This window comes from Mesoplodon densirostris, chromosome 8 (assembly GCF_025265405.1).
Source record: "Mesoplodon densirostris isolate mMesDen1 chromosome 8, mMesDen1 primary haplotype, whole genome shotgun sequence".
Lineage (NCBI taxonomy): Eukaryota > Metazoa > Chordata > Mammalia > Artiodactyla > Ziphiidae > Mesoplodon > Mesoplodon densirostris.
Window position 1 is genome coordinate 71,959,146 of NC_082668.1, and position 23,650 is coordinate 71,982,795.

Here is a 23,650-nt window from a genome sequence, read left to right on the forward strand (position 1 = left end):
AACAAAAACAAAAACAAAACGGGTATACTGCAGTTTCTCCAAGTGTTAACTGTTAGCCAAGTCCCACCCTTCAACATCTGAGGCCAATTAAAAGAATGCAGATCCTAAATCTATGGAATCACAATGTCTAAAGGCGGGGCCCAGAAGCCAGCAGTTTAATCATGAATATCCCCAGACCATTGTTATGTATACTTAAAACTTGAGAGCCTCTGGACTCTCCAAACTTTTTTCAGTTAGCTTTCACCTGAACCTGAAGTAGGTACTATTATCATCCCTATTTTACAGAGGAGGAAGTTGAGGCATAAAAAGGTTGACTAACTTGCTAAGGTCACACGGAACTAGGGTTGGAATCTAGACCAATCTAAACGCAGCTCTTAAACATCACAGTACAGTTATCTCCTGTTGCTAAATGATTTATTGCTAATACTTCAAGAAGTACTGGACTTGCAGTTTGAAGACCCACTAAATTTAGTCTGGTAAACTTGGGCGATTCACTTACATTTTGAATTTCAAGTCCCTCGCGGGTTAAATACGGGCCAAAACACCCCCACCTGCAAGGTGACCTGAGGGGTAGGGCGGGGCAGCAGGCGGGGAAGGGAGGCGATCGATGACCTCGGCGCGCCGCTGCCTGTTGGATTGGCTCGAGCCTCTCCCACCAGGCCTGTCCTACTCCCGCGCGCTCCGGGGCCCGCCCCCGCCGCCATCTTGGTCTAGGAGGGAGCGGGCCACACGCGTGAGTAAACAGCGGGAGCCGGGAAAGTCGAGGTCGGGCAGCGTCCGGGTGCTGCAGGGCAGCAGCGGAGAGGACGCAGGCCTATCTTCGTACGTGGGGGGTGAATATCGGGGTCACAGTGCTAGGCGGCGGGGAACCGTCAGCCTGGCGCAACCTCCGCCCCCTCGCGGTGAGACGCCTCTCTCCCCGTGCTTCTCCCGCCGCCGCGCTGGTCTCCTCCCGCTGTTGAAAGCTGCCCGGGAAACTGGTGGCGGGAGCGGGCCCTGGGCAGAGCGCGGCGTGGGCCTGGGTGCGTGTTGCGGCGCGCAGGCGGAGGTTAGGACCTTGGGTTTGTGCGCCAGGGGCCCGGGGCGTGGACGCGGTGGCTCTGGGAGGGGGGGGCGGGCGCGCGGGGCTGGGGCCCGGACTCACGCGGGGCCGCCGCGGAGCTGTTTCCATCGGTCACTGGATTGTCTCCTCTTCCGGTCCGGGCCTCAAGGGGGGGCCGACATGACGGCCCTGGGCCACAGCCCCCTCGTGCCGCTGTTGGAGACTTTGGAAGACCCTTCCGCCTCCCATGGAGAGCAGACCGACGCTTACCTGACTCTGACCAGGTGAGGCCTGCTGGGGGTATGGGGTGGGGCGCCCTGGCGGGTCTTGGGGAGGAGATAGTCCGGGTGGGGCATGCGAAGCGAGTTTGTGTATTCTGGAAGTTTGGCAGCTGCGGGGACGCCGGGGTGCGGCGTGCTAGGTGACGTTCCCGGCTGCGGGTGCTGCTGCTCTTAAGGTGCAAGTTTGGAATGAGGAAGCCTGCACGTGTGTCTTGCAAGCGAAGGGTTAAGAAAAGTTTGGTTGGAAGGGAGCGTGCTGGAGTAGTGGTTTTTCATCGTGAGCCACCTGTGTTTCGGGACAGTGGGGGGGAACCCACAATTGGTTTTTTAATAGAGAGCAATAAACCGAGTTCTCTTTTAAGTGCAAATACTTACCACGTTTTTTTGTTTTCCTCCCTACAGACCATGTTTTTCTAGTTAAACGTAGTTTGGAAATTGCAAGGAAAGGGTAACAACTGGTACAAAACGATAAAGATTTAGTAAGTTTCTAAGTTTGTAACTAGGGATAGATTTCCCTGTTCTCTCTTCACATAGGGAAGCTGTCAAAACCTGTGTACAGTGTGGATGCACAAGTTATTCTGAGGGTTTCTTCGCATTTATATTCTTATATGTTCTTAAGCATCTTAAGCACTGGGTCAATTAGTTTGCCCGTGTTCTAACATAATGTTTAAAAAGATTATGCAGGTATTTCATAGTTCATTTTTGTGTCTGCTATGTGCATAAATTTGTGTTCTTTCTGCTTTTCTAAAGTCGTATGACTGGAGAAGATGGAAAAGAAATCATTATAGAAATTGAGAAGAAACTTCCTCAGCTATTCAGAGTTTTAAAGGTATGTATCTTTGTTGTAAATAGTAAATAGTTTTTACTTTGTGAGGAAAACAGGTTTTGCCAATTAACTCAAAAACTTTGAGTCTAAAATAAAATAACAGCAGGGTTATTATAGTACTATTTGAGGACTTACAATGTATCAGGTGCTATCTTAATTATCTTGTTTTCTCTCACTTAATCCTCCCTGTCCCAGTGAGGCTAGTCTTTAATCCCCACTTTGCAGAAGAAATTAGTTTAATGTGCCTAAAGTCGGCCGTGGCCACTTGAATCCAAAATTTGCACTCTTAATAGGAAAGCAGTGATCAGAGATTATTTAATCTGTTTTTTTTCTCCTTTTGTAGCAATGTACTTTTAAATAAAATGAATCTGTAGTTTTGTCATTGGTCTACTGTATGGGTAACATTCATTTTTTTTATCTTCACTCACCCTTAGTTTTTGCCACTCTTGCTTAGTTAAAAAACTGCTTATGGTTATCTTGTTTATCTTTGCTTGTTTATAGGGAGGTTGTGTAGTTTAACATCAAACTGAGGACCTATGGTCTTGTCGTCACTTGAGTACACTGTGCCTTTGTGACTTGACTTTCCTTAACACGTAACTTAATTTCCTTGTTTTAAGAATGAACAGGTTGAACTAAATCTCTGAAGTCCCTTTTAGTTCTTATTTTTGTGACCCTGTTTTTGTGCTTTTAAATGGAATTATTCTGTCAAGATGTTCATTATACATTTTACCATGATTTCGGGCCGAATGTTGAGGCATTGGGGGTACTACCTTGCCTACCCTTAAATATTCCTGTTATAGTTATCAGTGGTTTTTGTTCACGTAAGCAAGAACTTTATTGTGTAGTAGGTCAGGACTTGTTAATAGTATAAACAATATTAATGGTATTATTTATTGTCCCATTTTTCTTCATTGTCATTTTCCACATTCTTGTAGTGTATTTGTTGTGATGAAGACATGCATAATGTATTTGGTATTTGAGAGCATGGAGGATCAGAAACTCAATTTGCATGCGTTTTGAGTCAAGTTGCATTGTTTGTAAATAGGGTTTGTAACTAAAATGCCTAATAATTATTTAGAAGCATGTGGGTGGTTAATGATAGGAAAATCAAAAGTTGATCACACACATATTAGCTACTATCTAGGAGATATAGTAGTAGCTCTCATCGTCTTAAGTGTTTAAGACTGTATCTCAGGGTGTAGTATTTTGTATGTTTGGTTTGATTAATTATGAAAGGGGTGCTCCAAGGAAGTGTCTGTTCTTATATTTGACTACTAACATTTACCATTCTTCTCTGTCAAGAGTAGCAGATAGTCGAGGATTCCTTGGATATTGGATTCAGAGAAATGGGGGGATTTGAAGATAAATCACTTTGGAATGGGAAATGGTACCAAAAATGCAGGGTTACAAGTAAATGTAGGGTTGGGGCATACGGCAAGACTCCCTTTGACAGGTTTGGGATTTTATAACTTTTACATATAGAATATGCATTGGGCTTTGAATTCCAGATGGTCATGGACTCAAATTCTCCTGTCTGTGAAGTATTGAGATAATGTTTAAAGGTCCTAGCACTTTAGCTACTTAGTAAATGTTACATTCCATCTCCTTCCCTCTCTGTGTTAGACGTGTTGCTCCACTCCATAGCTAATACGTCAGCTTTTGCCTTTGAGCCTTGCTTCCTTTTTGTGGAAGGGTTTTGCTCCTACTCTTTGTTTCCTGTCTAGTGTCTTCAGCATCTTCCATTTGTTGGCTTTTTTTTTTTTTTGGCTTTCAGATGTGTGGAGATGTTCTTTTCCTTTTAAGAAAAATATTCTTTGTTTAGCTGATCTCTACCTAGTTTCCCTCTTTCTTTGCCAAGGTGTATCCATGGCCTCTTGATCTTACTCCTTTTTATTTTTTATTTTTTTGGCGGTACGCGGACCTCTCACTGCTGTGGCCTCTCCCGCTGCGGAGCACAGGCTCCGGACGCACAGGCTCAGCGGCCATGGCTCACGGGCCCAGCTGCTCCGCGGCATGTGGGATCTTCCCGGATCGGGGCACGAACCCGTGTCCCCTGCATCGTCAGGAGGACTCTCAACCACTGAGCCACCAGGGAAGCCCGATCTTACTCCTTTTTAATCTGCTCTCAAAGATTTGTTGATTGTTGGGATTAAAATGTAATTTTGTTTTTAATCAACTTTTGCTATCTAAAAATTAATTTACAGTTGTACTTGTTTGTAACAAATGTTATTTTGTTTTCGAAGACTCACATTGCCAGTCAAAACTCAGAGCTCAGTAGTGCTGCTCTGCAGGCCTTGGGGTTTTGCTTATATAATCCGAAAATTACCTCTGGATTATCAGGTAAATTTATTGTGATATAGTATTTTTACAGTTTATAGTTTGATACTGTTAAAAGTACTGTTACCTCTCTATTAGTTTCATAACCTGTAGTTTAGGATTTGCTTTTGAGAGTGTTTAGGTTATATCATTGTTGGAAGGTTTCTTTTCCTTAGATGTAGTTCTGACTTTGTTACCATAAAGTTTGCTGTAAAAGAAAATAAAATAAGCCTATTTAAAAATAATTGTTGAGAAAACTGAACCTTGTCCTTTATAAAAACACACCTGCTTTGGAAGTTTATAATTAGATGGAATTAATTTTGGAAGTTAGATGGTCATTTATTTTACACAAGCATGTGTTAAGGAACATGCTGTAAATTGAAAAGTTCTTTCACCTAGTGGTAAATGAGATAATTTGGAGCTAAAAGTGGTAATGAAAGCACAGGATCTGATGCTTTTCTGAGTTTTCAAGCATCCTTGGCCCTCTATATCCTTGGATGCAGAACCCACGGATGTGCAAGGCATAAGGGACTTGAGCATCTCTTGGATTTTGATATTCCTGAGAGGGGGTCCTGGAACCAGTTTCCCATGGATATCAGGGGAGGGTTGTGATCTTAATTATTGTTCTGTAAGTAGCTTGTCATGGTAAAGGAAAACTGGGAGGTGATCTTTAGAGAGAGGAAATTAGGAATAGGGATTAAGGATATCAGAAAGTTGTTACCATCTTTTTTTCTGAGGAAAAAGTTAACACTTTTTTTTATATATAGAGATGTTAGCAATCTAAAGTAGGAGTTGTTCATTTTGGAGCAGAGATATAGGATTCATAATGTCTTGCCAAAAATTGGCTTGTATGTTCATACCTAATAATAAGACCTTATAGAAATATTTTAATTGAAAAATATCTGATTTGGAGGCTACTATCTGTTTTCTCTGAGAATACCTTCCCTCTGGCCCGAGTTTTGTGTTTTGGGAAGAAGTTTGATATCAACATTGGTTCTCTGGTCCTCTTCTCTGGATATGCATTTAACTTTTTGACACTGAAGGGAACAGGATTTTTCTCTATTTTTCTGTTAGAGATTTTAAAGGATGTAAATGATTCCACATAATTAAAACTACTTATTTTTCAGAGACAGATATTCAAGAACTGCTTTCAAAACTGAATGATATTGTTAAGAATTCAGATAAAAATGTACGTACTAGGGCACTTTGGGTGATATCCAAACAGACGTTTCCCACTGAAGTTGTTGGCAAAGTAGTGAGTATAGTTTTTGTATATGTCTTCTTAACCACATGCCAGTTAAAAAAATCAGACTTATTCGATTTGTATTTATTTGGTTCTGTCTTTCAGGTATCTAGTATAATTGATTCATTAGAAATAGTCTTTAATAGAGGAGAGACGCATTCTGCTGTTGTGGATTATGAAGCATTAAATGTCATCATAAGGTATGAGTTTGTATGCTATGGAATTTAGAAGAGCAGTTTCAGTAAATTTAGAATTTAAGGAGTAGTCTTTTGGGACTTGAATTTGAGTCAAACATTAAAAGAAGGAAATGTCTTCTAGACTAAAAGTCAAAGAGTAGCAGGAAGAAGGAAGTAGATGTGCATAAATTACTAGGTTTCTTTATTTTTACTGAGACAGTCTTTAAAATACAGCCTTGGTTCTGCTGCTGCTGCTGCTAACACAGTTCTGGTTTTAAAAATTATCTCTGTTAAAGCTTTTGCAAGAGTTTAAAAAATAATACAGACTTTTACGTGAGCTGAAACAGGCATTTAGGAAAGCATTAAGTAATTCCTAGCAGCAGATGAGGGGAACAGGAAAATCCCCTATCTTCTTCCTACACATCCTTGCTTTTCATAATGGACGTGCTGACAGCATAAACTGTTGATGTGCTTTGTCTTAACTTGTTTTTCATTCTTTGAAAGTTTTCTTTAGTTGTTGAGCTATATGTTTTAACTACTTAGTGTTCTGATGCCCTGATTGATGTTCACAGTGTATCATGGTTCTCTAGCTGTCCTGTCCTATAAGAATATTGAATTTAATTCTGTAAAAATAATTAGTATTTAAAGTTTTTTAATCTGAAGGAAAGATGATACGTTCTCCTTATTTGAAAAGTTTATAAAAATAATAGGGAAGTCTACAAATTAGCAATTAAAAATTAGATCTATTTTTGTGTGTGTATATATGTGTATATAGTATTGTAAAACAGTTGGACCATACTATGCATATTTCTGTGTACTTGTGTACTGTATATTTTCCTGGTACTTTAGATGTGAAAGGTGAGGTCAAACTAATTTAGTCATTGATTTCTCTACACAGGCTAATTGAACAAGCCCCAGTTCAAATGGGAGAAGAGTCCATTAGATGGGCAAAATTGGTCATACCTTTAGTGGTTCATTCAGCCCAAAAGGTACATTTGCGGGGAGCTACTGCTCTAGAGATGGGAATGCCGTTGTTACTTCAGAAACAACAAGAAATAGCATCTATCACAGAGCAGCTTATGACTACCGTAAGTAATACTTTAAGGATTTTTTGGATACTGCATTGTAAGGTTTTGCACCAAGCTGAGGGCTCATATTGATGTAATAGCTCTATGATCTGGAAGTTCCTCTTTGAATTAAAACAAAGAATTGTTTAAGTTAATGTAGTCACACTGATCCTATATTATAGTAAGGAAGGGAGCTGTCTATTCAGTGTTATTACAATCCAGGCATTTTACCCCATCCCCAAAGAAGGGTGATTGCAAGAAATTGCATTTTTGGAAGAGCGAGAACATTAACTGATTCATCGCTATCTGGATTGTTATAGCATAATCCCAGTAGATACAAATTTAATGCACACAAGTGCATCTAGTGTGTACAGTTTCCTAAAGTTATTACTTGCCTCAGGTTTTAGGTTTTTCAACCTTTCTCCTAACATTTATTGAGCACCTGTTATATACTGGACATTGTTTTAGGTACTGTGTATATAGCAGTGAACAAAAGCAACCTGTGGAGCTTATTTTCTAGTGGGAGAGATAATAAAGTATATAGTATATCTGGTAAAGAGCATTAATGGAAAACAGCAAGGACTGGATGCAAAGTGCCATCGGAGAGGAAGGGTGAGGTGGTCAGGGAAGGAAAAAGAATAGGTTATTTGAAAGGTGATTTGAAGGCGATATAGGAGTTAGCTACCTGAATAATATGCAGTAAGCTCATTTGAGGCAGGAGGAACCATGAGCGCAAAAGGCCTTGCTCTGATATGAGTACTTGGTTGTGTTCAGCAAACACTGGGCAGTAGGTTAGAGCAATGAGGATGAGAGGAGGAGGAGAAGATAGCAGAAACAGGGCCAAATCACATAGGACCTCGGGGGCCATTGTAAGGCATTTGGTTTTTCCTCTGGGTTATATTGAAAACCATATTTGAAGCTTTTGAGTCTACGAGTGATATGCATACTCACTTTGGTTTTAAAGGGATCACTTTGCGTTGAGAAAAAGCTCTACGTAGGAACAGGGAGACTAGTTGGGAGACATTACAGTAATCCAGGAGGTGGTGGAGACATCCAGATTCTAAAACCTGTGGTTTTATTTTTAAAAATTCAGGATGCCTCATGGTAAGGTTTGGAGTCTAAAAGTGACGCCAGTGTCTTTGTAAGTTTTTGTATTGATAAATTTATTAATTTCTTCAGTGTGTATACAGTCAGCCCTTGAACAACTTGAGTTTAATCCTTGTATAATTCATAGTCGGCCCTCTGTAATCGTGGTTCCTCTGCATCCTTGGATTGACCAACCACGGACTGTGCAGTGCTGTAGTATTTACTACTGAAAAATATCTGAGTATAAGTAGAACGCACAGTTAAAATTCACATTGTCCAAGGGTCCACTGTATAAAATTCTTAATAAATTTGAACTTAAATTTTCTCAGATGTGTTACCCATGAAGCTATTAATTTTTAAAGTTAGAGTGAGTGGTTAAAGCATTATCATTTGAACTCTAATGATAAGCAAGCTGAAGTTTTTAGGGTAAAGTATATTGGTAGGGAAAAAAACTGTTGATGGATGGAAGAATGGCCAGATATGTGATAAGACAAGCATAGTAAAATGTTAGTGGTATTTATACTTGGATATTTACTGTAAAACTCTTAACAGCTTTGCTATATATGTGAAGTTTTCCTGATAAAATACTGGGAAAAGTTACTTGGCTGAGAAGATCAATTTAATAGTGTATTCTTTTTCTTTCCACGAGTCTTTTTGGTAAATATTTTTGCTTTGGTTTTTAGAAATTACTTTCGGAACTCCAGAAGCTATTTATGAGTAAAAATGAGACTTATGTGTTAAAATTATGGCCTTTGTTTGTCAAACTTCTTGGGAAGGTAAGTACACAGTTAATGAACAGTTTTTACATGCCAGACCCTTTAATTTCTTAACTTTCCATAGTACAGTTGATCCTCATTATTTATGCATGCCGTATATGAAAATTACTAAAATTTATTTATTAACCCAACATCAGTATTTGTGCTGCTTTTGCAGTCAGTTGTAGGCATGTGTAGTGGCAAAAAATTTGAGTCCTGCAGCATGCATGTTCCCACCTGAGGTTGAGCAAGGTTACGTTCTGCCTTTTTGCTTCAATTCTTAATGTCCTTTAAACAAATGTCAATTTCATGATCCATTTAATGCTACATTTTTCACGTTTCATGCTTTTTCTTGGTGATTTCAGTTTTAAATGGCCCCAAAATGTAGTGCTGAAGTGCTGTCTGTGGTTGCTAAGCAGTGGAAGGCTGTGATGTGCCTTAGGGGGGAAATACATGTGCTAGATAGACTGTTCAGGCATGAGTTACAGTGCTGTCTGCTGTGAGTTCAATGTTAGTGAATCAACAATATATATTAAATAAGATGTCTTTAAACCAAAACAAACAAAACAAGGTTGTGTGTCAAATGGTTGATGAAAATGTGATCAGAGGCTGGCAGGAACCTAACCCTGCATTTTCCCTACAAGCCATGGCTCAGTATTTGCTAATACAGTGTCAAGGCAACTTTATAGAACGTAACTATGGTGAATAATGAGAATCAACTGTATGTTCTGTCTTTAAGCCAGGTTTTTTTGAGGGGGTGGAGTTGTGATTTTCTTTATTGTGGTAAATAAACATAACATAGTATTTATCATAACCATCCTAAGTATACAGTTCAGTGGCATTAAAAGCATTTACAGTTGTGTAAACATCACCAATGTCTACACCCAGAACTTTTTCATCATCCCCAACAAAAACTATACATGTTACATAAACAGTGACTCCCTCTGCCCCTCCTTCTGCAGCCCCATGTCACCTCCATTCTGCTTTTTCTCTGGATTTGCTAATTCATAAATTTTGATCTTTGATCCATTTCGAGTTTATTTTAGTATACAGTGTAAGGCAAGGGTCCAGCTTCATTTTTTTGCACGTGGATACTCAATTTTCCAAACACCATTTGTTAAAAAGACTATTTTGTTGAATGGTCTTTGCACTCTTGTTGAAAATCAGTTGACAGTGTATGTGAGAGTATTTTTGGGATCTCTATTCCATTGGTCTATTATGTTTCTCCTTATGTCATTACCATATGCTTTAATTACTGTACTGTTGCAGTAGGTTTGGAAGTCAAGGAAGTGAGTCTTCCAACTTTATAATTTTTTTTTCACAGTTGTTTTGGCTATTTGGGGCTCTTTGCAATTCCATAATGAATTTTTGAGGATCAGCTTTTATTTTTCAGTGAAAAAGGCTTTTGGAATTTTGATAGAGATTGTGTGGAATTTGTAGATTGCTTTGGGTAGTATTGACATTTTAATGGTATTAAATCTTCCTATTCATGAACACCGGATGGTTTTCCATTTATTTAGGCCTTTTCAAATTTCTTTCAACAATACTTTGTAGGTTTTAGTTTAAAAGTCTTTCACCTCTGATTAGATTTATTTCTAAGTGTTTAATTCTTTTAGGTGCTATTGTAAATGGAATTGCTTTCCTGATTTCCTTTTTAGATCATTCATTGCTGTTGTATAGAACCACAACTGATTTTTCTGTGTTGGTCTTGTACTCTGCAACATTGCTGAAATGATTTTATTGGCTCTAGTAGCTTTCTTGTGGATTTTTGTGAATTTCTAAGCAAGTTGTTTTTGTTACATTTCTGTTCAGATTATGTGTGGACTATAGTCACTTAATGACTATTAACATTCTTTTTGTGTTTTTTTTTCTTGGGATGCATTGTTTACTTGTCATTTATCCATCTTTTACTTAACTGTTTTTCCTGCCTGTTTCAGTGTATTTGAAAAGATTATTAGTTTGAGTTTCTTATTTTTCTTTAATATTCAGATTTTTTCATATGAATACTTTTTTTACTATGTTAGTAAAATTTGGGATTTATCACATTTCTGATATTCTCTGTTTTAGAAATGTTGTGTATTATGCATTACCTATTTCATGGAGCTTTATATTTTGTGATGTAGAATTTTGAATATGCATACAAAATTCAGTACTTTAAAAAGTTTAAATTCCTTAGATTTTACATAATTAACACTGGGTAAGTTAGATAAATGAATGATGATAGTGCCTATATATTGTTTCAGGCAGGTAAGTAACTTCTTAATGATTCTTCCTTTTTAGACCTTGCATCGAAGTGGGAGTTTCATCAATTCTCTATTACAGCTAGAAGAACTGGGATTTCGTAGTGGAGCACCCATGATTAAAAAAATAGCTTTTATTGCTTGGAAGAGTTTAATAGATAATTTTGCTTTAAATCCAGGTAAGTAATATTTAAAAATTCGATTTTTTATGACTTAAGATGAAAAAGCTTTTCTGATTTGGGGGGGGCTTTATATCGAATATTTACCTATCATTGAATATTATTTTAGGGGAATAAATTTGTAGCTAAAAGTAGAATTCAAAGGCCAGGCATTATTGAAAATCACAGATATAAAGTCTATTTTACACTATTTCAAAAACTGAACAAAGTGACAGATGCTGTTTGTGGCTTTCTTAGTGAATTCCAGCACTTAGTTGAGCATTTTACATACTTCTCATTTAATCATCACAGTAGACCTTAGATGGTAAGCATTATCACTATTTTCGGAAGATTAAGTAGTTCATCAAAGGTCACATAGCCAATAGATGATAGCAAACAATTTTGGTTGCTATGGAATCAAAGTATCAGCGACTGAGGAACTTTTTTTCAGGATCTTTAGAACAGTGCCTGATAGTGGGCTAACATTAATATGTAGTAGTGATTCCTTTTGATGTACCTTACCCTTTTTATTGTCCACTGGAGGTGCTTAATATATATATGTGAGAAAGTGTTTCGCCCAAAAGTGGGTCAGTATGAGTACCTACTTAACTGGGTAGTTAATCTTAGGTATAATTGATAGTTTACAAGATCTGCTAAATAATGTTGATTTCATCCTATGTTTTCCCTTGCCAAAGACCATTAATCCCTTTTAAAATGTGTTTTGTAAATAACTATTTGCATTAACTACAACTACTTTTATTGAAAATATTGCCAGACACAGATTTTAATGGGAAATGTCACCTTTTTTTGGTTATTGTTTATGAACCTCAGCGTGAAGTATCCAGGATTAAATCTGGTGGAATTATGTATAGTTGTGTTAAAGCGTCAAATAGGAGTGACTTAAAGAAGATAAATAAAATGCTGTCTTATTTGAAATAAGTCAAGAGCTAGAGTCTATGACTGATATTATGGATCCAGGAAGTCATTAAGGAATCAGATGCCTGTCTTTTTCTGTTGTCATCTTCAGTATGCCTTAATTGCAGACTACAGGAAGGAGGGGAAGGCAAAAGGGGCAAAAATGAGCTGCTTCGCAGCTGAGTCAGCCATCTGTAAACAACATTTCAGAAATGCCACATACAGTTCCACTTAAAAATCTCATTGGGAGAATAGCTAAATGGGAAACTAGATGAAGTAGTCAAAGAGTAGATACCCATCACTGTTCTGAGTGAAAGCAGATCTTGTAACTAAAAGAGAATGGAGTATTGCACAGCAGTTGTTGGTATTCTCCTCCTCTCATAGATAGGAGTTCAGAAAGGATTAGGATTTGTTTCCACAGTGGTCTGACTTTATTTTCTTCTTATAAAAATGTTAATTGAAAGCTGAATGACAGAATATTTGTAAGAAACATTGATCAATGTTATTCCACCAAATACATGACTTGACAGATGCTTCACAATCCTTTTAAGTCTTTTTGATAAGTTGATTGAGCACAGACTGTATTATTTTATATATCCTCCCGTCACTGATATAGTAAACACTTCTGGTATAAATATTTTGTTTAAAGAAGTGTATTTAGTGTTTGTGTGGAATTTAAGCAATCTGTTTATCGCTAATGTAGAGTAGAACTAAATCTACATGAATATTTAGATTTCCAAAATCTCATTAATTGCACCAACAGTTAAAGTATTTGATAAAATAAATTACTAGTAAAATTTTTAAATGACAACTTTTTTTGAGGTAAAAATATACCTCTATTTTTTAATCTGTGAAATGAGGATAATGAGAATACTAAAGCAGCTTAGAAAGAGTTTCTCAACATTTTAGCATATTAGGCTGGACAGTTTGTTGTGGAGGACTGCCCTGTGTGTTAGAGGAAGTTTAGCAGCATCCCTGGATGCAGCCCACTAGATATCAGTAGCAGTCTCCGTATCCCTGCCTCTCAGTTGTAACCAAAAATATTGCAGACACTGCTGACTGGTGGAAAAATCACCCCTGGCACACAGTATCTAATAAATATTAGTTGTTATTTTTTAAAATAATCCTTAAGTATTGTGACCTGATTGTACTAAAGTTTGTCAAGATGAAACTTTTGGGTAGAACAGGAACAGCTGGTAATTAAAAAAAAATTTTTTTTAAATCTATTCTCTTGCTATAGTAGGCTGTTGCATACTATCATTCTTAAAGTTTAATCTTTACCTCTTTAATGTTTTTATCTGGGTGCTAATTTTTTTTTTTTTTTTTTTTTAAGAAATACTATGTAGTGCAAAAAGACTGAAGTTGTTAATGCAGCCTTTGAGTTCTATCCATGTGAGAACAGAAACCCTAGCGCTGACAAAACTAGAAGTCTGGTGGTATTTATTGATGAGACTAGGACCTCATCTTCCTGCTAATTTTGAACAGGTAACATTAAAGTGTTGACTACAATACTTTATGTGGGTTTTTTTTATTAATGTGTTCTTAGATTCTTACCAATCTAATCTTTCAGTGCTGTTTTTGCTGTGTTAGCAGAGCACGTTATATAAAAGATTTTTTCACCCAGACACAGAACTTGAGTTCATTTTCCTCAAAGGATATTCTCCAATCGTCTGAAATGGAGCATCTAACTTTTTAATCAGTAACACTCAAATATCTATTCTTACTCTAGAGGCATTAAGAAAGACTTTTTTTAAAGGAATTGCATGTGACTTAGAATATAATTGAGAGTAGAGTCAGCATTACTGAAATAGAAATCATGTGCTACACAGAGTTGGATCAATTCTAATTTTTTGTATCTCCTTTTTCTAGGCTACATAGTGATAACCAATCATTTAATCCCATTGTAGCTTTTCATTATTGTTACACGTGAGTTTTACAGATTCCTTTAGATTTTGATATCCTTGCTGCATTTAAACATAAAAGCTTAATCTTATTTTTGTTTTAAGTAAAAAAGGGTAGCCCTGATAACTTTTATCTTTTTGATTTATTTTTTATTGAAGTATAGTCGATTTACATGTTGTATTAGTTTCTGGTGTACAGCAAAGTAATTCAGTTATATACATATATATATTCTTTTTTATATTTTCTTTTATTGTTTAGTACAGGATATTGAATATAGTTCCTTGTGCTATACAGTAGGACCTTGTTGTTTATCCTTTCTATATATAATAGTTTGCATCTGCTAATCCCAAACTCCCATTCTTTGTTGTCTTTTCATTTTGTTTATGGTTTCCTTTATGGTACAGAAGCTTGTAAGTTTGATTAGCTCCTATTCGTTTATTTTTGCTTTTATTTCTGTTGCCTTGGGAGACTGACCTAAGAAAACATTGCTACAATTTACATCAGAGAATGTTTTGCCTATGTTCTCTTCTAGGAGTTTTATGGTGTCATGTCTTGTATGTAAGTCTTTAAATTATTTTGAGTTTATTTTTGTGTATGGTGTGAGGGAGTGTTGTAACTTCATTGATTTACCTGTGGCTCTCCAACTTTTCCAACACCACTTGCTGAAGAGATTATCTTTTCTCCATTGTATATTCTTGACTCTTTTGTCAGAGATTAATTGACCATAAGTGTGGGTTTATTTCTGGACTCTATATTCTGTTCTGTTGATCTATATGTCTGTTTTTGTGCCAATACCACGCTGTTTTGATAACTTTGTAGCTTTGTAGTATTAGTCTGAAGTCTGGGAAGGTTATGCCTCCTGCTTTGTTCTTTTTCCTCACAATTGCTTTGGCAATTCTAGGTCTTTTATGGTTCCATATAAATTTTAAGATTATTCTAGTTCTGTAAAAAATGCCATGGGTAATTTAATAGGGATCCCACTAAATCTGTAGATTGCTTTGGGTAGTATGGCCACTTTAACAATATTAGTTCTTTCAATCCAAGAGCATGGGATATCTTTCCATCTCTTTAAATCATTATTAATGTTTTATAGCTCTTGACATATAGGTCTTTTACCTCCTTGGTCAGGTTTATTCCTAAGTTTTGGGTTTTTTTTTTAATTAATTAATTTATTTTTTATTTTTAAGTATTTATTTATCAAACAACCCATACAATGTTAGTATAGACATCATGCAAGGTTAAAACATATTCAAACATCAAGATCCATGTTCAGGGCTTCCCTGGTGGCGCAGTGGTTGAGAGTCCGCCTGCCGATGCAGGGGACGCGGGTTCGTGCCCCGGTCCGGGAGGGTTCCACGTGCCGCGGAGCGGCTGGGCCCGTGAGCCATGGCTGCTGGGCCTGCGTGCCTGGAGCCTGTGCTCCGCAGCGGGAGAGGCCACGGCAGTGAGAGGCCCGCGTAAGTTCTAGAGCCTAGAAGTCTGGGGTCAAGATGCCAGTGTGGTTGGGCTCTGGTGAGAGCTCTCTTCTTGGCTTGCAGATGATTGCTTTCTTGTTGTGTCCTCACATAGCAGAGGAAGAGGAAGAGGAGTAAGAGAGAAAAGGAGAGAGAGAGGCAGGGGGAGCAATTTTTGGGGTTTTTTTTAACTTTTTATTTTATATTGGAGTATAGTTGATTAACAATGTTGTGATAGTTTCAGGTGTACAGCAAGTATTTTACTTCATTTTTTGATGTGATTTTAAAAGGTGTTTTTTTTTTTTTTTTACTTTCCCTTTCTGATATTTCAGTGTTAGTGTAAAGAAATGCAACAGATTTCTGTATGTCAGTCTTATATCCTTCATACCTTGCTGAATTTATCAGTTCTTCCTCAAGTATACTTGGATTTTTTTTAGCAAGTTCTCTTTAAATTTTTAATTGATTAATACATTAAAGTTTTTAAACTTGATAGAGCATGAACTGATTAAAATTGGGCATTGATTGTAACTTGGGTCATAATTTTTTCAAATTCTACCATTTTAAGTTCCTAGTAGGCTGATCTCACCCAGTTGTCCCACCCATTCATTCCTTGGCATACTCATTGGCTACATTTGACAGGTATTGGAATGATCTTAGAAATAAGCTTGGAGTTGTCTTAGTTCATATTTTCTTAAGGTGTTTTTTAAAATGTTTAAAATGGTCTGTCTACCAATAGCATTAAAACTCATGTAGATGTTATTTGTAAAAGCTGTAAAAGCTATTTATGTGTATAATTTTCCATCTGGAATGTAGAGTTGAAATTTATAGATAGTACATATTTAGGGCAAATATATTTGTAATAAAATTTTTCACTTTTCCAAATTTCAGTTTTTACCCTGTGCATCAAAAAGGCCAATAAAATTTCAACATATCAAAACAATTGAGATTGCTTCTTAAGGATATTTAACTGTATTATACAAGACTTTTTTAAAAAATGACAGTTATACATATTTACAGATTCAGTTCCCTCCATCTCTCTCTCTTTTTAAACCCCAATAGGTCTGTGTGCCTCTGATTCAAAGCACAATAAGCATTGATTCTAATGCTTCACCTCAAGGCAGTTCATCTCGTGTAGCTACTTCTCCAGCTTTAAATCCTGCGACCCCTGTACACAAAGGTAAGAGATAGACCTACTTGGGGTTTTTTTCCTTTATTTTTACAAAAAGGCTTTGAATCAAGTCTTTGCTCCGTGTAATTCACATAATTTTGGCTGCCTTATCACAAAATCGTTTTGTTTTCTGTATGTGTTACTGTGTACTGCTGTCATTGCGTTATCGTAGTTGGATAAGATCAACTTTTTTCCACTACATTATGTGAACTGCGTTACAGACTCTTACGTTTGTTTCAGAATTAGAATATTAGAGTTATAATTAAAAATATCAGATCTTAACAGATGTAAGGAATGTGGCTTAGTATGTATATCAGTGAAAGAAAATTATTTGCTGTTCATATTTTACGTTAACTATTCTAAGTCAAATTTTTATATTTTAAGTTTTAGGAATGCCTGCATATTAATGTTAAGGTATGGATTAATGTCTGAGAATTCATTTAAATTGTGTGTGACACTAGTCTTAACCTAGTAAGATTAGTATTTAATTAGGAACTCTGTTGTAGGCTTTAAACAAAAACTCTTCAACTTTTATTGAAAAACAAATTATTTACTTTTAAAAGTACATTGCATTGAAATGAAGTAAACAAACTATATTTATTTGGGTAACTAATTTAGTTGTACATAACTTAGCAATTTTGTTTGTTTGTTTAAAGGTGCTTCTCCATATGGAGCTCCCCGGATGAACTTGAGTTCAAATTTTGGTGGAATGGCCACAATCCCTTCTATACAAGTTTTGGGGCTTGAAATGTTGCTTCATTTTTTGTTGGGTCCAGAAGTCTTGAGTTTTGCTAAGCAAAACAAACTTACGCTGAGCTTAGGTATTTAATTGTTTTAAAAATCATTTCAATTACTAACACAGTTCAGAACACTGTACTTTGGGGTGAGGAAAGAGATTTTCTATATCTTCTTTTTTATAAATTTATTTATTTATTTTTGGCTGCATTGGGTCTTCATTGCTGTGTGCAGGTTTTCTCTAGTTGCAGCGAGCGGGGGCTACTCTTCCTTGTGGCGCGCGGGCTGCTCATTGCGGTGGCTTCCATTGTTGCAGAGCACGGGCTCTAGGCGCGCGGGCTTCAGTAGTTGTGGCTGAGCGCGGGCTTATTTGCTCTGCGGGATGTGGGATCTTCCTGGACCAGGTCTAAAACCTGTGTCCCCTGCATTGGCAGGCAGATTCTTAACCACTGCGCCACCAGGGAAGTCCCTAAATCTTTTTCATAGAAAACATATCAGACCACCTAACATTTTACATCGAGAAATTTATTTCATAAAGCTTTGGTTTTGCATAATTGTCTTTTTTTTCTCTTTTAGAGCGACTTGAACATCCGTTAATCAGCAGCTCTTCTTTTTTTTCCAAACATGCAAATACATTTATCACTGCTGTTCATGATAGCTTTGTTGCAGTTAGAAAAGATGCTTCTGGTAAATATTTAAGAGAAGATTTTTATTATTTAAACCTGTGTTTAAAAAGAAAAAATGGTAAATATTTATATAGTGCCACCTGTTTCCAGATTGTGCTGCAGGAGCTTTACATATAATTCATAGAATCCTCACAGCAACCTTCTGTGTTAGCCTATTTTGCATATAAGGGATTGTGTTGTACTGAGAAGTAAATAACTTGTGCAAGGTTACATAGTAAGTGATGGAGCTGTGATTCAGGCCTAGGCTCTGTGATTTTAGTATCTACACCTAAACTCCTGTGTTTTAAAGCCTATTAAGTAGTGATGACAGGTTTTAAAAATTAAATAGTTTGCTATTGTACTGGTTGGAGAATTTTTTTCTAGTGGCTTTCAGGTATCCTTCTCAGTCTTTAATCCTTGTCTCAAAAGTGAAAGGTATTCAATACAGAAAATACAGTCGATGAAAAAAAGAATTACCCTGAGTATGTTAACAGTCCTTTTGAAAAACATTTCTTTCTTTAAACAAAAATGAGGTGAATAGTATATTGTAAACTGATTACAAGGTTGACTATTAGAAGGAGAATTATATTTTAAATTTTTAAGTATTGCTCAATTTATTTCTGTAGTATAAGCTTGAAAGGGAGAGCTTTTGTAGTCATATCTATTTCATTCTAAAGTACCTTTTATTTTGTTTGGCAGATGCAATTGTCAGTGCTATTTGGAAGGAGCTGGTTAGCTTGGTGAAGTCAGTTATTGAATCTGGTAAGCACTATAATGATCAAAAGATTTTTATAGCACCCAGTGAATTGCTTGGCTTTCATATATGAAATTAATTTTAAAATCATTTTTTGAAGTATCTTATCTTCCAGACTTTACCTTTAAACAAAGCACTTTAGTAAGAAAAAACAAAAAAATTACTTTTTTTTTTTCTTCTTCTTTGCGGTACGCGGGCCTCTCACCGTTGCGGCCCCTCCCGTTGTGGAGCACAGGCTCCGGACGCGCAGGCTCAGCGGCCATGGCTTACGGGCCTAGCCGCTCCGCGGCATGTGGGATCTTCCCAGACCAGGGCACGAACCCGTGTCCCCTGCATCGGCAGGCAGACTCTGAACCACTGCGCCACCAGGGAAGCCCCCCAAAATTACTTTTTAATAGCTCTCTGAGTATATATTTTTACCCCTGAAAAGACTGTATTTTCACCCCTAAAAGTACATGTTTAGAACTGTACCCCTCCTTTTCCTTTTTGATAGGTAACAAAAAAGAGAGACCAGGTTCTGAAGTTTTGACTCTTCTATTAAAATCTTTGGAAAGCATAGTGAAGTCAGGAGTATTTCCTGTATTGAAAACACTGGTAAGTATAAGACCTATATGTGCTGGAATTTTAAAACCATATTCTGAAATTGAATTTTATATTGAAGTTACTACCACAGATCAGGATTTGGGAAGATATTTTATATCAAGTACTTATCAGCAATTTAGCCCTGTAATAAATGCTGTTCCATTGACTAAATAGAGTCATTTGAAACCTTCTTAATAAAGTAAATGATGACAGTGGCAACTACAGAAATCTTCTAGTGTGATAGGAAAAATAATAGGCCGTACAGAGAAAATGGGATAAGGGGCATGAAACTTGAACTGAAGAAACTCGGATGAACACTAATTTTGTGACAAGATTGCTGAGCTCCACTGATTGTTAGTATGTACATTTAAAAAAATATCTGGTAATAATCTTGGAGAGCTTTTGCATTTTAAATATGTCCCGCATAGTAGAGAGGGGAAAAGTGAATTGGATATATTTTTTGTAATAGTGAGTTTCCCAAAATAAACCGCAGATGGAACAAACCACACCCGTAGGTAGATTCTGAGTGATTCCTTTATGTGCCATGACAACCATATCTACTGTGGCAGTAGAGGATAGTGGTTAGTAGCAAGGGCTCTGGTACAGACTAGGTTGAACCTCAGCCCAGCTATTAACTGCATGAACTTAGACACTCTGTCTACTCTTGTCTCTCTATAAAGAAGAGGTGTAGTAGTAGTTCATAATGAAATGCAGAGCATTATGGAGCTGGGACAAAATAAATGTGTCAACAAATGCTAATTATTATCTTTAGTGTCTGTTCAAATGAGAATACGTGAAAGCTTATTTTCACTAAGTTATTTTTGTCATGTTATTCACTTATGTTATATAATTCAGGTTAATACCAGTATAATAATATTTTTGGATGGCAGTTTGGTAATCTCTGTCACATTTGAGAGGTGTGTCTTAGATACAGCTTCTAGTTAGCAGTTCTTTGAAATACTTGCTTCTGGCACTAGTGAGTACATAATTGATTGCAGAATTTCTTTTTGTAGTATAAAAAATGAAAATAGCCTCAAGGAGCATTAATTTTTAAAAAGTTTGAACAAACTGCACATTTGTTTATCAGTTAAGAATGTGTCTACATAGACTGATGTGAAAACTCTGTAACACAGTCAGGTGAAGAAAATTAGTTCCAAAGTATCTTACAGTACAATATCATTAATGGTATAAAACAATAGGTACAAGACAGCCAGCCTAGGAAGTTAAACGTTTCTCTGTACTTACATATATGGAAATTTAGGTCTAAAAAATAAACTCCAAACCAGTAACATTGATTATTCCTGGAGATAAGAAAGGACTTCATCATTTTATTATTTATATTTCTGTATTTGAACATTTTAAGCTAATGAGAATGTATTTACATTAATGAACGAACATTACTTGTAATAAATTGTTAAAAATATAGTTAATACTATAAGATTTTTACTAAGTAAGGTACTACTTTTATGGCTAATGTACAGTAAAACCTTTTGTCTTTCTTAGGTTCTCATGGAAATTACAATTAAAGGACTTCCTCAGAAAGTACTAGGTTCTCCAGCATATCAGGTTGCTAATATGGATATTCTTAATGCAAGTATCTTAAATGTAATGATACTAAATTAGCTAATAAACAAAAAGATCCATGGTATTTTTTTTCTTAAGGTAGTGAAACTTAGATTGCAAAGTTCCAAGAGAATTGAATTTGAATACGCTGATTATGTTAAAGGAAAAAATGATAGACAAAGTACAGGCGTACCTCAGAGATACTGCAGGTTCAGTTCCAGACTGCTGCCAAGAAAGTGAATATCACAGTAAAGAAAGTCACATGAAATTTTTCATTTCCCAATGCATGTGAAAGTTAATGTTTACACTATACTGTAGTCTGTTAAGTGTGAGTAAATAGCATTATTACTATTAAAAAAAAACAAAAAAAAAACCCTTAATTTAAAAGTACTTTATTGCTAAACAGATGCTGCCTATCATCTGAGCCTTCAGTGAGTCATCTTTTTACTGCTGGGGTGTCTTATCTCCATATTGACGGCTGCTGACTGATCAGGGTGGTGGTTGCTGAAGGCTGGGGTGGCTGGGAATTTCTTAAAATAAGACAACAGTGATGTTTGCTGTGATTGATTCTTCCTTTCACAAATGATTTCTCTGTAGCATGTAATGCTGTTGGATAGCGTTTTATCCACAGTAGAACTTCTTTCAGAATTAATTAGTCCTCTCAAACCCTACTGCTGCTTTATCAACTAAGTTTATGTAATATTCTAAATCCTGTTGTCGCTTCAACATCTTCACCAGGAGTAGATTCCATCTTAAGACACCACTTTCTTTGCTTATCCATAAGAAGCAACTCCTCATCTGTTAAAGTTTTATCATAAGATTGCAGCAATTCTTTCACATCTTCAGGCTCCAATCCTAATTCTAGTTCTTTGCTGTTTCTGCCACATCTGTAGTTATTTCCTCCACTGAAGTCTTAAACCCCTCTAAGTCATTCAGGAGGGTTGGAATCAACTTCTTCCAGACTCCTGTTTATGTTGATATTTTGACCTCTTCTCATGAATCATGAATGTTCTTCACGGCATCTAGAATGATGAGTCCTTTCCATAAGGTTTTCAGTTTACTTTGCCCAGGTCTATCAGAGGAATCACTCTTTATGGCAACTATAACCTTATGAAATGTATTTCTGAAAAAGGCTTGGAAGTCGACATTGCTCCTTGATCTGCAGAATGGATTTTGTGTTAGCAGACATGAAAACAACATTAGTCTCATTGTACATCTTCGTCAGAGTGCTTGGGTATCCAGGTGCATCATCAATGGGCAGTACTGTTTTGAAAGGATTCTCTTTTTTTTTTTTTTCCTGAGCAGTAGGTCTCAACAGTGGGCTTAAAATACTCAGTAAACCATGTTGTAAACAGATGAGCTGTCATCCAGGGTTTGTTCCATTTATATAGAGCACAGGCAGAGTGGATTTAGCATGATTCTGAAGGGCCCTAGTATTTTGGGGATGGTAAATGGCATTGGCTTCAACTTAGAATCACTAGCTGCATTAGCCCCTAATAAAAGGCAGCCTGTCATTTGAAGCTTTGAAGCAAACATTGACTTTCCCTCTCTAGCTGTGAAAGTCCTGTATGGCTTCTTCCAATACGAGGCTGTTTTATCAACAGGTAGAAAATCTGTTGTTTAGGGTAACCACCATCATTATTAATTAAATAGCTAGGTCTTCTGTATAACTTGATGCAGCTCCTGTGTGAGCACTTGCTGCTTCACCTTGCACTTTGATGTTATGGAGAGGGCTATTTCCTTAAATCTCGTGAACCAAACTCTGCTGGCTTCACACTTTTCTTCTGCAGCTTCCTCACCTCTCAGCCTTCACAGAATTGAGGAGTTAGGACCTTGCTGTGGATTAGGCTTTGGCTTAAGGGAATGTTGTAGCTGGTTTGATCTATCTAGACCACTAAAACGTTCTCCATGTCAGCAATAAGGCTGTTTTGCTTTCTTACTATTACTTGTGTTCACGGAAGTAGCACTTTTCATTTCCTTCAATAACTTTTCCTTTGCGTTCACAACTTTGCTAACTTGCACAAGAGGCCTAGCTTTTGGCCTTTCTGACATGCCTTCCCTATTAAGCTTAATTATTTCTAGCTTTTGATTGAAAGTGAGAGACGTGCAACTAATCCTTTTGCTTAAACATTTAGAGGCAATTGTAGTGTTATTAATTAGTCTAAATTCAATATTGTTGTGTCTCAGGGAATGGGGAGGCCAGAGGAGATGGAGAGAGACAGGATAATGGCTGGTTAGTGGAGCCGTCAGGACACATAATGTTAAGTTTGAAAAATCGTGAGAATTACCAAAATATGACAGAGACATGAAGTGAACAAATGCTGTTAGAAAAAATGGTGCCAATAGACTCGGTCGACATAGGGTTGCCACAAACCTTCAATATGTAAAAAATGCCATATCTGCAAAGCACAATAAAACAAGGTACACTAGTTATAATTAATGTGAAGAATTAAGTATGGCACTATTAATGGAACTGTTTTCCTGGATTAAACAAAGGGTTCTAGAAGGAAAGTTTTCTCTTTGCTTTTATATAATAATAGTTTAGGTTACTGTTACAAATTTTGGAAGCTTAGTAGCATTGGGTTACATATGGTGAAGTATATTTAATATCTTCTGGATGTAGGTATTGTTGATCCAGCAAGTTATAAGTCAACATTTTTTTTATATCTGGAATCTCTCTCTGTTCTTTAATTGCTCACATAGATATAACAGCTATGATTAA

General features: G+C 36.8%; 1 protein-coding gene across 7 annotated transcripts in view; it reads left to right on the plus strand.

Moving 5' to 3' along the window:
- The first annotated feature begins 683 nt into the window (after nucleotides 1-683).
- RIF1 (replication timing regulatory factor 1) overlaps nucleotides 684-23,650 on the plus strand; it is a 56,205-nt gene continuing 33,238 nt past the window's right edge. For 3 of the 7 annotated variants that reach the window (XM_060107410.1, XM_060107414.1, XM_060107416.1), the window contains exons 1-16: nucleotides 684-733; nucleotides 1,212-1,326; nucleotides 2,074-2,152; nucleotides 4,393-4,489; nucleotides 5,593-5,720; nucleotides 5,814-5,908; nucleotides 6,783-6,972; nucleotides 8,721-8,813; nucleotides 11,073-11,211; nucleotides 13,439-13,590; nucleotides 16,521-16,638; nucleotides 17,286-17,450; nucleotides 17,941-18,051; nucleotides 18,729-18,791; nucleotides 19,277-19,377; nucleotides 20,869-20,955. In XM_060107410.1, the coding sequence (XP_059963393.1) occupies nucleotides 1,223-1,326; nucleotides 2,074-2,152; nucleotides 4,393-4,489; nucleotides 5,593-5,720; nucleotides 5,814-5,908; nucleotides 6,783-6,972; nucleotides 8,721-8,813; nucleotides 11,073-11,211; nucleotides 13,439-13,590; nucleotides 16,521-16,638; nucleotides 17,286-17,450; nucleotides 17,941-18,051; nucleotides 18,729-18,791; nucleotides 19,277-19,377; nucleotides 20,869-20,955 (1,722 nt within the window). In that variant the 5' untranslated portion in view covers nucleotides 684-733; nucleotides 1,212-1,222. The other 4 variants (XM_060107413.1, XM_060107409.1, XM_060107411.1 and 1 more) reach the window with 4 other exon arrangements.